Source organism: Mobula birostris, chromosome 4, assembly GCF_030028105.1.
Source record: "Mobula birostris isolate sMobBir1 chromosome 4, sMobBir1.hap1, whole genome shotgun sequence".
Taxonomy (NCBI): domain Eukaryota; kingdom Metazoa; phylum Chordata; class Chondrichthyes; order Myliobatiformes; family Myliobatidae; genus Mobula; species Mobula birostris.
Window position 1 is genome coordinate 72,881,450 of NC_092373.1, and position 17,835 is coordinate 72,899,284.

At 40.7% G+C, this 17,835-nt stretch overlaps 1 protein-coding gene across 2 annotated transcripts in view; it reads left to right on the plus strand.

The window, feature by feature from the left end:
- The window catches only part of LOC140196411 (GRB10-interacting GYF protein 2-like), a 191,571-nt gene that overhangs the window by 112,498 nt on the left and 61,238 nt on the right, over positions 1-17,835 (plus strand). For both annotated transcript variants that reach the window (XM_072255561.1, XM_072255562.1), the window contains exon 15: positions 9,167-9,333. In XM_072255561.1, the coding sequence (XP_072111662.1) occupies positions 9,167-9,333 (167 nt within the window). The remainder of the gene's footprint in view (positions 1-9,166; positions 9,334-17,835) is intronic.

A 17,835-nucleotide genomic window follows, 5' to 3' on the forward strand; every position in this document is an offset into this window, starting at 1 on the left:
TGTGTCGTCTGCAAACTTGCCAACCCACTCCTCTACCCCCAGATCCAGGTTGTTAATAAAAATCACGAAAAGTAGAGGTCCCAGAACCAATCCTTGTGGGACACCACTAGTCACAATCCTCCAATCTGAATGTACTCCCTCCACCACGACCCTCTGCCTTCTGCAGACAAGCCAATTCTGAATCCACCTGGTCAAACTTCTCTGGATCCCATCCCATAAATTACCATTAATTTATATGAGAAAAATTTTTGAGCGTTCCCAGACCCAACAAATAACCTACCAAATCATACCAAATAACACGTAAAACCTAAAATAACACTAACATACAGTAAAAGCAGGAATGATATAAATACACAGCATATATAAAAGTAGAAATAATGTATGGCCAATGTAGTTTCACTTACCAGAATCGGGAAGACAGTGAGCACACTGGAAGATTCATGCATTTTTCTATCATACAGTTCTTTGTAAGCACTCAAAACATCCTACAAACCTGCCCTAAACCTACGTGCCTTTTCAAAATTGAAGTCATACTTTTCTGCAATCATTGCAGCACTGTCAGTCGTAGCAAAAGTCTCACACAGTTCAAAGCTATGATGGCTTGATGCTGAGACGCTGAATGCTATTTTCTCTTTTCGCCACTCTCGCTGCTCGGGGTGTGTGCAGCCTCTGTAACAGCTCACTGTAAAACAAACAACGCTAATTTCACTTTTCGTTACTTCCACTGTTTGGGGTTCGCGGAAGAGCTACGATGGTTGCGTCTGTACTGAACATGTGCAAACTGTTTTTCTTATCATTAGTCCCTAAACAATACGGTATAACAACTATTTACATAGCATTTACATTGTGTTAGGTATTATAAGTAACCTAGAAATGATTTAAAGTATACGGGAGGATGTGTGTAGGTTATATGCAAATACTATGCCAGTTTATATACGGGACTTGAGCATCCACGGAATTTGTTATCCGCAGGGGGTTCTGGAACCAAACCCCTGCGGATACGGAGGGCCAACTGTACAGTAATATCAACGCGGTATATTTTGGGTGTTCTCATTCAAACGAAAGTTGGTTCAATGTTGGTTTCTGTGCATTCCTACCAATAGGTAAACTGGCTTTAACATGAGACACCAAATATAAATGTGTAATAAGGAAATGTAATGACCTAATGGCTGGCATTTGCAAAGAATGTCTGGAACTGCAGAAAGGATTACTCTTGACTCATCAGCATCTCATCTGTTCACCCTGAGGCACAATGATCTAGCTTTATACAGGTGCATGAACAGAGCTCTTTTGTGATATATCTGTGGAGTCTTGTGTTACTCAGCTTTATATAGCACGTTACTCAATGTTTTCTCAACTTGAAACCTCATTAGTTGTAACTTTCAAAAAAAAAAATCGGCTTACACATAATATTTATACACCATTATCACAGGTATTAAATATACTATAAAATACCTTTTCATTCATTTGGCTTCTAATTTGATCCTAAATTATCTATTGCACTTTATCTTGTTTCCACCTTAAATTTCCAATCAATTGCTTTGGAAGTGGGGGCAAAATATTTTTTCTGGTTATCTGGAAGAATGCATATACTGATGGTTTTCAGTTTTATATTTATGTCACTTCTGAATCCTCATCTTTTAGCAGATTACCTGCTGTACATTGTAATGAATTTCAATATTAATTTCTGCTCACCATAGCGTCAGAGTATATACTCATATTAGACACAACCTCAGACCCCAAATCACAAGCCGCTAAATTGTGTTTCTTCTGGCTTTGTAACCTGAAATGTTTTCTGGTCTTTTACTCAAATATCCCTGTAATTCAGATTAGCTTTAGGTATTAGCTATTTTTTTTTGCCATTTTTGTGACAGATGTGTAGTAACATATTGTGCTAAACTAGCTAAACAAATATTTTGAGAAGTATTCTTCTGAGTAACATTCATAAAACTGAATAATGTCAAACAGAAAGGATTTCTATAAAACAAAGGATTTTCAGAAGAGTTACAATTCCTATAAACTAAAAAGACATATTAATAATGCAGATAAATGAATTGATCATCACAGAAATCGAAGCTAGAGCAATGGATTTTAGGTCACCCCGTTGAAGTTCTTTACCCCATTCTTAATAAGCCTGAACTGCTCTCTACATTTATACAGTTACTTGCCTCTTGAGTGACTTCACACGTATTTGGTATTTCCTCAATGCCCTTTTTTTTCCACACAAAAGGTCTAAAGGCCTCTTGGAGATGTAGGTCCCAACTACGCACAATCAGTGCTGTGAAGTTAACTTCCTGAATACATAAAACTTTCAGCTATAAACACATCAGTTATTCGATATACTAAATGATGTTCTCCACCTGGTCTGTAAGCTTCCTTGAACTGAGCAACTTGGTCAACTTGTCTACTTTGAAACAAACCAAATTAAATAACCCATTGTCTTATACTGCATATCAAGCAGCAATAAACAGGGTGATTTGGGCTAGCAGTCTGCTCCGTAGACAGTTCATTTGCGAAGTTGTGTTTTCACCTTTAGGCTGATTATGGCTTTCCATTTACATTTTAAAAACTGAAGACTGGCTCCCATTTACAAGCAGAAGCTAAACAAAGTTGTAGTTGGAAATTTTCTTACAATTGCTAAAAACCTACAAGTGGCAGCTGCTGTGTTTAGAAAACCGAATTTGGTAAAACATAAGGCCTACTGGCCCAACAAGCGGATATCCATCACACTTAAACCACTAAGCATCTGGCCATTAAAATCTAATAGCCCAGTAATTAAAATTCAACTCAATAAATTTTATCTGAAGCAAATGAAACTAACTCTCTCAGGTTGACTAGTAATGGATTCTCAGAATTTTGTCCTATTTATCAATACTAATGAAAAACCCAATTTCCACACATGAACAGGAGAGTTAGGGCATTTTTCAACTTAAACTTATATCAAATGCTTTTGAAAGGTTAATCACACTTAAAAAGGATCTAAAAAATACCTAACTCGCATCCAACAATATTTTCATGAAATGTCATTAATCTTTCTCTGCTCATATATTGGAAAGAAAATCTCATAATTGTAGTTACATGACAGTTAATCAATCTTAGATTGACTATATTAAGGAAGCATATTTTCAATTCTTCATCTGTGATTATTCACCAGTAAGATTATATTGTCACATACAGGAAAACATATGTGAAATGCATCATTTTGCGTCAATGATCATCACAGTCCTGAATATGTGCTGGGGACAGCTGCTAAGTGTCGCCATACTTCCAATACCAATATAGCTTGCCCACAATTTAACTTACTAAGATTACACTTAGTAATCAGAAATATCTTTGGAGATTGGGAGGAAATAGAGCAAATCTGCACTCTGTTCACTGTCATAGGGTGAATGTACAAACTTGTACAGTCAGAGTCATTGAACATTGCAGCACAGAAACAGTCACTTTGACCCATCTAGTTCATGTCGAACTATTATTCTGCCTAGTCTCATCAACCCGCACTGGGAATATAGCCCTCCAAACCCATTCTGTCCGTGTACTGATCCGAAGGAAGTAATTGGTCCTTGAACCAATCCTCAACAGACTTTCAGAGGTGGAGAGATCAGCAAGTTTAAGATTCCTTGGTGTTATCATTTCAGATGACCTGTCCTAGGCTCAGCACATAAGTGCAATTATGAAGCAAGTTCCTCTGCTTCCTTAGCGGTTTGTGAAGATTTGACATGACATCTAAAACATCAACAAACTTCTACAGACGTGTGGTGGAGAGGTAGATTGACTAGCTGCATCATGGGCTGGTATGGGAACACCAGTGCCCTTGAAAAGAAAATTTCCTACGAAAGGTAGTGGATGCAGCAGCCCAGTCCATTATGAGCAAAGCCCTCCCAATCATTGAACACATCTACACGGAGCTTTGTCACAGGAAAGCAGCATCTATCATCAGGGACTCCCACCCCACAGGTCATGTTCTTTTCACACTGTTTCCGCCAGAAAGAAGATAGAGGAGCCTCAGGACTACTACCAGGTTCAGGAACAGTTATTACCTCTCAATCATCAGGCTTTTGAACCAGAGGGGATAACTTCACTCACCCCATTACTGAACCGTTCCTATAACCTATAGGTTTACTTTCAAAGACTCTTCATCTCATGTTGTCTATTTATTGCTTATTTATTTATTATTATTACCTTTATTTTTTTCTCAGCTTTATTTTTTTTCAGGGTAAAACCTGAGGCAGGGACATAGCCAAGCACGCTCATTTGTCAATTGCTAGAAACTTTCGGACTATTATATTGGTGTTTAGTATTGTGGCTTCCTGAAGATTTACATATAGATACTGCTGCTATGTAACCCTAATTGTTTAATGCTATTATGTAGTGATTTTGGGATGACACCAGTTGTAGATAATACTATCTGGACAATGTACACCTTGTTCATTTTCCAAAGTCTTTCAATATCATCTTTTAATTCAGCATTTGTCTGGTGTTTTTCACGTGTTAATTTCTATACATTGTGTGTGTGGAGTGGCTATATTGATTAAGAAAGTTGTTCTTTTTTTTTATCCTGTATTACATCTGGATGGTTATTATGGATTGTCTTATCTGTATTAACTGATGGGTCATAATATAGCTAATATGTTACTATTAGTATATCTTTCTGTATTTGCATGGTGTGCGGTCTTTTGCACACTGGTTGTCTGCCCTGTTGGTGCAGTTTTTCAGTGATTCTATTATGGTCATTGGATTTATTGAGTATGGCCACAATTAAATGAATCTTAAAGTTGTATATTGTGAAATATATTTACATCGAACTTTGAAATTTCTCTTAACTATTGAAATCAAGCCCACATCCACCAATTCTGTTAGCAGCTCTTTCCACACTCATCACTTTTTGAATGAACAAAGTCCCTCTTGTGTTCCCCTTAAACATTTTTACTTTCACCCTTAAACCATGACTTCTAGTTCCAGTCTCACTTATCCTTGGTGGAAAAGCTTGCTTGCATTATCCTTTCTATATTTTCGTAAATTTGTTTACCTTTGTCAAATCGCCCCTCATTCTTCTACTTTCCAGGGAATAAAACCCTAACTTCATCTACCTATGATGCCACTTTCAAGGAATTATGGATTTGTGTTCTGTTTTACCGCACTCAATTTTACAGTTCACTGTGTTGAGTCCTACCCTGGTTTGTCCTTTCAAAGTGCAACACCTCATATTTGCCTGCATTAACTTCCATCTGGCACTTTTCTGACTGGTACAGATCCAGGTGCAAGCTTTAGCCTTCCTTGCCATCCACTACACCCCCAATCTTGGTGTCATCTGCAAATTTGTTGATCCAACTTACCACATTATCATCCATATCATTAATGTAGATGACAAAACAACAATCCTAGCACTGATCCCTGAAGCACACCATATTGCACAGACATCCAATCAGAGAGGCAGTCATTTGCTAATACTCTTTATAACTTCTCCTGCAAATCCAGCTTCGAATCCAATTTGCTTCCTCATTTTGAATGCCAAGTGACTGAACCTTCTTGATCAACTTCCTATGCAGGACCTTGTCAAAGACCTTGCTCTAAATCCTTGTAGACAAAATCCACTGCCTTTCCTTTATCAGTGTTCCTGGTAACCTTGGAAAAACTCTGATTGGTTGGACATACCTACCACACACACAGCCAAGACCATTTTCAAATCCTTTTGTTAAATGGACTTAATGACCAATAGTTTAGAAACATAGAAAACTTACAGCACAATACAGGTCCTTTGGTCCACAAAGCTGTGCTGAACGTGTCCTTATCTTAGAAATTACCTTGGGTTACCCATAGCCGTCCATTTTTCTAAGCTCCATGTACCTATCCAGGAGTCTCTTAAAAGACCCTATCGTATCCGCCTCCACCACTGTCACCGGCAGTCCATTCCCCACATTCAGTACTCTCTGCGTAAAAAAAAACTTGCCCCTAAGTTTATTGCAAAATTGATTATTTGCTGAATCTTTGTTTATATGGTGCACAACATGACCTGAAAGCAGAAGTAATTTGCAGCCCTGTAATAGTGCAGAGCTTCCTAGCTAAAATTTTCTCCTATATATCCAAACTTTTGAGTTTCTTTCTTCGCTGTACAGGGAGGAAAATTCTAAGAGGTCAACTTTCTTTGAGGTGTCAATTGCAGAATTTTTTGCCAATTAGCATGCTTAGTTTGCAGCTATTCCAACAATTTTGAATGTTTATCTCAAAAGGTGGTAACTGTGGCTGACTGGCTATTGTTTAATGTTGACTTGAACAGCATTTTTGATTATTGATCTGTATTTTTGGGGAAACTCAATTGGTCATCAAATTCCCTTTGTCACGGTATTTTTAGTTTTATTACATCAAAATATTAAAAATGCTGGTTCTTTTGAGAACTATAATGGGATCTTTTTGGTTATGCACTGCAACTTTGTTATGCCTCAAGATGAGGAAAGGTTTGGGTGAGCAATACCTACAAAGTGTTTTACAAATGAAAACACTTTTGTATAAGTGTCCTACTGAAAGGTCATGGCCTGAAATGTCGACAGTACTCTTTTCCATAGACGCTACGTGGCCTGCTGAGTTCTTCCAGTATTTTGTGTGTGTTACTTACAAATGAAAGTGTTTATCTTTAGTTTAAGGGCATTTTTTTTGCTTATCATTTAGTTCTATGATTTATGGGAAGGTTGTTTCGGGAAAATCTTGCATTGAGCAAAAATTTGTCAATCAACAGTAGTTCCTGTACATGATCCAAAAATTAGATTATGAAGACACGCAGTCCTCTTTTATTGTCATTTAGTAATGCATGCATTAAGAAATGATACAATATTTCCTCTGGTGTGATATCACAAAACACAGGACAGACCAAGACTGGAAAAAAAACTAACAAAACCACATAATTATAACATATAGTTACAACAGTGCAACAATACCATAACTTGATGAAGAAGTCCATGAGCACAGTAAAAGTTCAAAGTCTCTCAAGTGTCCCACATCTCACGCAGACGGGAGAAGGAAGAAAAACTCTCCCTGCCATACCCGACCACGGTCCGACTCTGAGTCATCCGAAAACTTCGAGCTCTGATCAGCTCTCCGACACCAAGTACTGAGCGCCATCTCTATCGGAACGATTCAACCTCCTTCTCGGTCGCCAACAGCAGGCAAAGCATGTGAATATCATTTTCCATCCTTGAGATTGTCTACTGTCATCTTATGGAGGTGAAAAGTATCATTTGATTTAGTAAGACAAAAGAAGGATGCTGTCTGTTGCAGTGGAATTGAACTTTATTGGAGATTTAATGAAAGGGTTCCAGAACACTGTAAAACAAATTTCCATATTTAAGAAACAGGTCATTTCCCACAAATATTTTAAATGAAATAGCTTTAAACAATTAGATTCGCATTATTTAAAATTGGAATTTGAAATGCTGAACCTAGGTATTCAGAAAAGTGCATTTGCATTATTTGGAATATAGGAGCAGTTGTAGATGAACAGTTGGTACCTTCTTGAGACTTTTCTGTTTGTGTTTCAGTACAATTTTTTTGATGAACATTTAAAATTCAATGTGATAAAGAAATGTATCGTAATCTGATTTATGAATCAGAGCTGCAATTTGTACAGTATTATGGCTAAATGGAAGCTACCAACAGAAGTACAAGAACGCAAGAAAATAGGACCATGAGTAGTCTATCTGGCTTCTAAGCATATCCTTCCATTCAGTATGATCATGCTGATCTACTCCGGGCCCCATTATCTCCTCTTAAGAGTTACACAGTGCTGAAACACTCTTTTTGTCTATTCTGTCCATGTGACCATCCCATTTCCCATCACTTAGTCTCTAGCCTTCTGTGTTTTAGCACTTCAAGTGGTTGTCTGGATACTTCAGTTGTGCGAATCTCTGCTGCCACTACACTTATGTTCCAAACCCCCAACAATCCTCTGGATGAAAAAATTATTCTTTGTATCCCCTCTTATGCCTTACCATAACCCCAGTCCTTTGATTAGAGACACCACTGCTATGGGGAAGAGTTTACTATGCCCATTTGCAACCCATTCAGACTTCTCAGTTACTAGAAAAAAAATTCAATTTCTTACAACTCAGACACATCATCCCAGGCAAAATCATGGTGAATCTTTCCTGCACTCTCGAAAGCAAGCACAACTTCTGTGCCAGTTTCCAATCTTTTAAATATTTATTGACCTCAATGTAGGTAACTCTAATATTCTAGGTTCCACAATATTCTGAGCCAAAGAGTGTCAGCAATTTATCCTCTGAGGAAAAAAATCCTATTCACCTCACTTATTGAAGCAATATCCCATTATTTGAGGCTCTCACATCAGTGAAAACATTTCAGTATCTACTATGTCACACCACTTGGGAGCTTAAATGTCTCAATAAGGTCACCCCTCATCTTCTAATTCAGGATTAGAATTAGTAATTGATCCAATTTCTTTGACTACTTGTGATATAACAATTCTTTCACCAAGCAATCAATCAAGTGAATCTCTTGAAATGCCTCCAAAGCTGGTATGTCCTTTCATAAATAAGGGGGGCAAAACTATGCATATGACCTAGAGTGTAACCTTATCTATGAGCTTTTCAAAACTTCCCAGTTTTTAAAAAAAATTCCAGCCCCCTTGCTTTAAAGGTCAGTATGCTTTTTGCTTCCCTAAATGAAAACAGCATATAAAGAATAAGCTTACAGTCTCCAGTTCATCACTTTGGATGTCTCTTCACATGTTGGTAGATCCATCAAACATAATCCATGTACTTTTTTCATTTGAGGCTCTAATATATTGGTTTCTTGTATGAACTTACTTCTCTTTATGTTCTCAGAAGATATATTGTTTAAATTTTGAATGACTACATAATGCCAAAAGTTTGAGATGTGCTATCAGTTGGTCTGATTTTATTTTATGATGAACATAGGAACTATGAATTTTGGTTACATACAACTTTAATTATCTTTATATTTTAACATCATGGTTAATTCTAAAGAAAGTAATGCTAAATATGTTGGAAGGAAATATTGGCATCTTGTCAGTGCATAATCTTGCAGGGTTGAAATGCAAATTATTTGATGTTTTAGTACCTGAGAAATAAGTACTGGCTGGGCTATTGTTTGTAGATTATTTTAAATGTATATTAATTTATCTACACTCTAGGACCTTTCACTAACCAAGAGATGGCAGAATGGTTCCAGGCAGGCTACTTCACTATGTCTTTACTTATAAAGAGAGGCTGTGATGAGGGTTTCCAGCCATTGGGAGAGGTTATTAAGATGTGGGGCAGAGTGCCTTTTGCTCCAGGACCCTCCCCTCCTCCATTGCTGGTAAGAGGATTTATGTTACAATGAAAAATAGCTAAATATTAAAATTGGGTGATTATCAGTATATGAAATCAAGGCATTTATGCCTAAAAAAAAAGTGAATTATTTTGCTTGTATAGTTCGCTCATGTGCATTTTTCATTGCAGATGATTGGTAAAGGTATTATGCAATGCATCAGTCCTCTGTAATAATGATAATGTTTGCTTAATTTTTGCTGTCTTAGAAGCCTAATAATAGAAAAGCTCGCAATGAGAAATGAAGAAGAGACAAGGGAAGCAACTGCAGGGTTTGGAGAACATCTGGGCAATAGCAATTACAAAATAGTAAAATGTAATGAACAAAAATGACACGAAACAAAGAACAAAGTAATTTGAAAAATATTTTAAGGCTAATCCTAATGAGGCCATAATAGCAGTTTTCATTTACGCAGTCATTTTATTGTAAAAACCATAAAGAATTGAGGCTCTTTTCTTCAGTAGAGAGAGAGCTGTAAGATGACCTTTAAGGATGATCTTTTAAATTACAAGGGGATTTGATGAGTTAGGCAAGAAGAAAGAAGTTCTCACCTGTTAGAAGTATGAAAATATAGGACATAATCAAAAGTTGGTCACCAGTAAATTCTTTGGGGAACTCTAGAGTAAAAATAGTTGAGGTGAATAACAGGCATCAGAAATAACAGAAGTGAAATGTTTGTCAACAAGTTTGATATGAAAAGTTTTTGAAAATCTTCTAGAATTAACCCGTTTTGTGATGTGAATTCTTTAGTATTTATATTTCAGTTTTAAAATTAATGCTGTTTTAAGTAAATTGAATCGCTAGAGATAATAGAGCATAAAAGTTTAGAAGTTTAAAATTTCAAAAGAACAGGTAGTTTCTGACATGTTTAAATCAATTGTGAGTTAATTGCAGTTTTATTGCACTTAAATGGCACAACTAGAAGAACTGCTGCCTCACAATACAAAAGATGCTGATTCAATCTGGACCTCAGTTGTTATCTGTGTGGAGTTTGCACGCTCTCCATCTGAATGCATCAGTTTCTGAAAGTGCTTCAGTTTCCTCTTGCATCTGAAAAACATGTTAATTGGCTGCTGTAAAATTGCTCTTGTCTAGGTGAGTGGAATGGTCTGGATGGGAAATGATAGGAATATGGGGAGAATAAAGTAGGGTTTAATGTAGAATTTTTGTGAGTGGGTAGTTCAGAATGGAAGTACTATTACATTTAGTTTTGAATATTGTGATGGAGAGTTTGTTCCTTCAGCAGTATCCTGTGCAATTTTAAGTGTTCATTCTGTTCAGATCCCACCATGAGCTTACTTCAGTCCCTTTAATCTCTTTGAATCACTAATTCGTAAAATTGTATTATTTGCACAAACCAATTTCAATTGTTTAGCCATTGCTGACTGTATGGGCCTTTATCATAAAGATTGACTATAATTGGTGCTAGGTTACTGTCCCTGCAGGCTTCTAAGCAACTGCCATCATTCCAGTGCCCAAGAGAGTGACAGTAACTGGCCTAGATGATCACTGATCAGTGGCACTGACTTCAAAAATCATAATGCTTTGATTGGTAATATAAGATCCCACCTTTCAGCTACATTGGGCTCTTTCCAGTTTGCCTTCCACTCAAACCAGCCACCTGATGATGTCGTAGCCTCAGGCCACCACTCCATCTGTCCCACATAGAAAACAATGCCTCATATGCCAGACATTGTTCATCGTCTTCAACATGGCATTTAACACAACCATCCTTCAGAGGCTGATGGTTAAGCTTTCATCTTTGGGAATCAGCACCTAAGTCGGCAGCAACACTCAAGATCCATCATGTTGACCACTGGTGTCACCTGGGTTGTGTTCTCATCCTATTGCTGACTCATGACTGCACTGCTGGTGATACAACAGCGGTGGGCTTCGTCAGCAATGATGAGTCAGCATACCGAGAGGAGACAGGCTTGTCATATGGTGCAATAGCAATAACCTGACTCTCAGCATGGCCAAGACAAAAGCGGTGATTCTGGACTTCAGGAAGGCACAGATATATATATATATGTGTGTGTGTGTATAATATTCAGATGAGAATAAACTTGAACTTCAGACTTATATGTTTTCTAATTGATATATTGGTTCATATATTGCAAGAGGAGTAATATGACAAGTATCTCTAAGATGGTTCCAGATTTGACCACTCCTTTCCCAATTGTTTGATGTTGATGACTAAGCCTGGTTAGATAAAACGATCAGTTTCAGAGAAGAGGCAAGGAGGGGAATGAAGTGAGGGATATTGGGGAGGGAGGAGGGAGGGAGAGAGAGGGAGAGACAGATGCCTCTCACCAGTACGTGGCTAATCATGCTTACTCTGCAACCTGTGGTCTCACTGGCTTTATTGTGAGCGTAGAGAGTAGCAAGAGAAGTGGGCTAAGCCCACATTCTTGAGCATCTGTGTTGATTATCACCAAGGAGGTGGTGTTATTTCCGATCCTCACTAGCTGTGGTCTCCCATTGAGGAAGTCAAGGATCCATTTGCAGAGGGAGGTACAGAAGCTTATTGGTTAGTCCTTAGGGGATGATGATGTTGAATGCTGAGCTGTAACCAATAAACAGCAGTCTGACGAAGATATTGCTGTTGTTCAGGTGCTCCAAGGCCGAGTGGCGAGCCAGTGAGAATTGTATCCAATGTAGACTATTGTGATGGTAGGAAAATTGCAGGGGGACCAAGTTCTTGCTTAGGCAAGAGTTGATTCTAGCCATGCCAGCCTCTCAAAGCACTTCATCGTAGTAGTTGTGAGTGATACTGGGTAATAAATGTTGAGACAGCCCACCCTACTCTTGGGCACCGGTATTGATGCCCCTTTGAAGCAGGTGGGATCTTCAGACTATAGTGGTAAGAGATTGAAGATGTCTTATCATATTCTAGCTAGTTGGTTGGCACAGGTTTTCATTGCCTTGCCAGGGACACCATTGGGGTCCGACGCCTTGCCTTATGATGGTTCACCCACTTGAAAGATACTCTGACATCAGCCTCTGAGACAAATATGACAAGGTTGCCAGATGTTACAAGGATTTGTGCAGGTCTAGTTTTATTCTCTCTTTCAAAGTGTGTATAAAAGATGTTCAGTTCATTGGAGAGTGTTGTGTCACAGCCATTTATGTTAGGATTCACCTTGTAGGGAGAAATGGTCTGCAAAATTGCCATGGCTGACATGGATCCGATTCCATCATTGACTATTCAGAATTGATTTTTCACTCTTAAGATGGCCTTCTATAGGTCATACCTGGATTTCTTGTGGAGTTCTGTTTCACCAGTACTGTATTGAACACCACAGAACTTGGCCTCAGCAGACTGAATCTCTTGGTTCATCCATGACTTCTGGTTTGGCTATGCCTGGTATGTTCTCATGTTATGCACTCTTCCACGTACTTCTTGAGGAAGTCAGTAATATCTGTGGCATATTTAGATCTGAACAGGAGTCCCAGAAAATGGTGGAGTCCACTGATTCAAAGCAGTCCTGTAAGCACTCCTCCTCCCTTGACCATACTTTTGCAATCTTCACCACTGGTGTTGCGATCCTTGGTCCCTATCTACATATCAGGAGTAGAAGTACAGCCAGATGATTGGCTGCCAAAATGCAGATGTGGGATGACATGTACTTTATGGTGTTGCAACCTAGTCTGTGGCTCCTTTGGTTCCACTGGTGACATGTTGGTGGTGGTAGGTCAGACACTTCTTCGAGCTGGCCTGGTTGAAATCTCCCGCAGTGATTGGGAAGACATCAGGGTGCACTGTCTTGTGACTGCTGATCATTGCTCTTCAGCTCCTTCAGTGCCAGCTTGACATTGGCCGGGGATGGGATGTACACTGCAACCAGGATGACAGTGGAAATCCACCTTGGCACACAGAATGAGCAACACTTGACTGCCAGATGTTTAAATTCGCGAGAGCAGGACTGAGCAGAACTACTGTGTCTGTGCACCATGATCAGTTAATCATGAAGCAAACCTACTACCTCTGCTTTTACCTGCTGTCACTGATCGGTCCATGTGGTAGAAGGTGAAGCCCTCATGCTGCAGTGCTGTATTTGGAATGCTGTTTCTATGGCCAAGCTTGATCATATCTTATCAGCCTACCCATTAAAAGCTGTTGTGTGATGCATCTCATTGCTTGAGATCTTTAAAAGATTAGACATCCAAGTGTAAATCGTTTAATTTCTTATTAAAAGTCTCCCCTTATGGTTTCTATTCCCTACTCCCTTTCTCCCTGACCATGCAGATTATATGGCACTAACTGAAAGCAATCACCTTATGTGCAGTTTAAATAGCACATCACTGGCCTTCACTTCCTTGCCTTGCGGCAGGTAGGAGAGATGATGTTTGTGGTCTGACTACAGGTTGGGAAGATTAGATGGGCTTGGATCTGTCTTAGAAGGTGGTTGACATGGAACAAGCTGGCAATCATGATGAAGTGACCTGGGAGTTGAACAATAATCTTCAGTGACTTATTGTAGACTATCCTTCTCTTATGCACTTGTTTCCTCAATCTGGCATCAAATTGTGTTAATATTTTTAATGTAAAACTGGATGTGAATTGAAATATGATTAATCATAACAGAGGGATTGGAAATGTGATTGAAACAAAGAAAATAACTATAATGATTTAGTTTAATGACTGTGATCATGCCTCAGAAAATGTGTGTGGGCTCTTTATTTATATAAGTAGAAAGCCTGTTAATGTTATGTTTTATTCATTGTAGCTAGCTACCTACCACGCACAATTGAATCTTTTAGCTTACTTTCGAAATATATCTCTTCTAATTTCAAAGCACTAGAAAGCTTTACCAATGAATATGAATCAACACTAAAATACTAAAATTATAGCTCATTGGAGCATTCTGTTTGAATACAAATTTGTTTTTTGTAACCACACTAAATCCTGTAATATTGAACCAATGGGAAACAATACTAGTTCAGTACTGATAGGTTCCCCTTTGGTATTATAATCAAAAACTCTGAAGGTGGTAATTCTTACAAAAAATAACTTTCAGTTTATTCATTATGAATTCTCTGCTGAACATCAACACATAAAAAATACATTGATAGAACGTTGGGGTCAATCTCAAGACACAAGAATTGTAGGTCCAGAAAGTATGGAGAATATTGAAGCCATTTATCTGCAGGTACCAAATGATTATTCCACTAAATGTCTTGTTTGCTGTACTTAATAATTTATATCTATTTACACCTGATTATGTTCCAGTTTCTCCATTTTATGTGATGAGTGGGGTACCGCAGGTGTCAGTGCTGGGCCCGCAGCTGTTTACCATTTACATTGATGATTTGGAAGAGGGGACTGAGTGCAGCATAGCAAAATTTGCTGATGACACTAAACTGAGTGGAAAAGCAAATTGTACAGGGGATGTGGAGAGTCTGCAGAGGGATATAGATAGGTTAAGTGAGTGGGCCAAAGTCTGGCAGATAGAATACAACGTTGGTAAATGCGAGATCATCCACTTTGGAAGGAATAATAGGAGAGCAGGTTATTATTTAAATGGTGAAAGATTGCACCATGCTGTTGTGCAGAGGAACTTGGGAGTGCTTGTGCATGAATCGCAAAATGTTGGCTTGCAGGTACAACAGGTTATTAAGAAGGCAAAATGGAATGTTGGCCTTCATTGCTAGAGGGATTGAATTCAAGAGCAGGGAGATCATCCTGCAACTATATAGGGTACTGGTGAGGCCGCACCTGGAGTACTGTGTGCAGTTCTGGGCTCCATACTTGAGTAAGGATATACTGGCTTTGGAGGCAGTGCAGAGGAGGTTCACCAGGTTGATTCCAGGGATGAAGGGTTAACCTGTGAGGAGAGATTGAGTGGCCTGGAACTATGCTCTCTGGAGTTCAGAAGAATAAGAGGGAATCTTATAGAAATGTAACGTTCCTTTATATTGGCTCGTGTATGTCTAGGGGAAATCCCGCCCGGCACCCGCCTCAACACTCCCCTCAGGGTCAGTTGCCACCCGAATCAATCCCAAACATCAATCATCAGCCAGCACACCTAGTAAATTTTAACAAGTACACTTTATAGATATTACTAATTCTATGACATTAATATGAATTTGATACAAAGAGGAAAGTAATGAAAAAAAAAGTCCAAGTTCTTCGCGCGCTACCGTTGGAGCTCAATCGAATCCGGACAACCACCCGAATCCTGTTGACTCACTGCTCGGGACCACCCGGAGTGATTGACCGGAGCCTTTCCGCCATCCTCCCTGTCTCTCCACCGTCTCTCCACCGTCCTCCCCGTCTCTCCACCGTCCTCCCTGTCTCTCCTCTGACTCCCTACCAAAACCCCGTCCACCGTCCTCCCCATCTCTCCTCCGACTCCCCGTCTCCCCTCCGACTCCCCGCCAAAAACCCCGTCCTCCTCGTCTCTCCTCTGACTCCCCGCCCAAAACTCCAGCTACAGTGATATCATACAGCATGGTATCCGAAAACAAAACGATACATAACCACCCATTGGCTAATAGGACGCTGCTATCTACTTTAAAGTAAAACAAACTGCTAGCGCAAACTCTCTTCAGTGTTTAACACAACAAAGCCGCATTCCCCCAGATTAACATAACGAAGTCGCCATTTTAACTCTAACAAAAAGAAAGACTCCGTACACTTTCCCCCCACCACAAAAAGTTATGCCCTCATGACGTTAACATAGTTCACCAGTGCTCCTTGTAAAACACAAAACCCAACCAGGTGCATAACGCAGTGACATAACTTTCCAGGGCAGTAGAGATCACACCCTGTTCTCCCGGCGCTATATAAGTTAGTCTTTCCGGGCGATACCTACTCCTCTGAGGCCTCTGGACTTCCTCTGCGGACTCTCCCTGTTCAGACACCCCAGGTGACCCCCCCCCCCCCGGGTCTATCTGTCGGACCTTCCCCCTCACCGGGACCCCTCTGCCCCTGTGAGCCCTCTGGCTCGGGTTCTGGCTCCACCCTTTCCTCCCCCAATTGCAACACCCTCCCTCGGTTCCCCTGACTCAGTGATGGAAGGGCCAGGAGTCTCTTCTCCCGGCACCGGGGAATCAGCGAACGGAAGCAGGTACCACATGTCGGAATCATCATCTTCCGATGACGTATCCCTTCTCGAGGTGGGGGCCGGCCCTGTCTTCTTCGCAGTGAGCTCTTCCTTCGCCCCGCGCCCTCGCAGAGTCCTCGTACTAGGCGTAAACTCCCATTCGGGCTCTGGGTCCATCTTCACCTCTCGACCCAGAGGCAACAGGTGGTTCCGATGGAGTACCTTGACAGGCCCCTTCCCGTCCTCGGGTCTCACCTGGTAAGCAGGGAGATTCGGCATCTGACTCTCCACCACATAGCGGGTGGCTGCCCAACGGTCCGCCAACTTGTGCTTACCAGGTAGTCCTAAATTCCAGATAAGGACTCGATCTCCCGGCAATAGCTGGACGAACTTTACTTTCTGATCATACCTCTTCTTATTCCGCTGGTTCTGCTTGGTGGCTGCCGCCTCAGCCAACTCGTACGCCCTTTTCAACTCTCTCCTCATATCGGACACCTACTTCAGACATGGCTTCGAAGGTATTTCCCCCGCCTCAGTCCCAAAACACAGATCAATGGGCAACCTCGCTTCCTGTCCGAACATCAGTTAGTAGGGCGAGTACCCCGTAGCATCATTGCGAGTACAATTGTAACAATGAACCAAATGGGCAATGTGCTGACTCCACTTACTCTTCTGTCCAATCTCCAAAGTGTCGAGCATGTCCAGTAGGGTCCGGTTAAACCTCTCGGGCTGAGGATCACGCTGCAGGTGATACGGGATGGTTCTGGACTTTTCAACCCCAAGCATACCCAGTAAGCCTGCTCTTGAAGTCCCGTCCCTGATCACTGTGGATCCTCCAGGGGAGGCCATAATGAACAAAATACTTCTCCCATAACACCTTCGCCACTGTAGTCGCTTTCTGGTCCTTCGTGGGAAAAGCCTGCGCATATCTAGTGTAGTGATCCGTGAGGACCAAGACATTCGCGGTGTTGCTGGTGTCTGGCTCAATAGACAGGAAATCCATACATACCAGGTCCAGGGGTCCCGCACTCTGCAAGTGGGACAGAGGAGCCGCCTGCGCAGTCAAGGTCTTCCTCCTGACGTAACAGCTGCAGGTCTTACAGTATTCTTCCACCTCCCCCCTCATCCGGGGCCAGTAAAACCGGTCCTTGACTAATCCGTAGGTCTTCTCTACCCCTAAGTGCCCGGAATCATCATGTAGAGCCTGGAGCACTTCTCAGGCATGACCAGCTGCCAGCGCCAGGGGTGGTCCGGAGGCGACGTGACCCGGTACAGGACGTGGTTCTTCAGCTTCAACCGAGGCCAGTCCTTCAGTAGTAGGGGAACGGAGGCATGCTTCGCCTTCTCCACCTGCCCCATATCACCCTGGCTAACCGCGTACCAGATAGTGCCAATGCTTGGGTCATCACGCTGAGCCACCTCCACTTCCTGGGGACTCAAC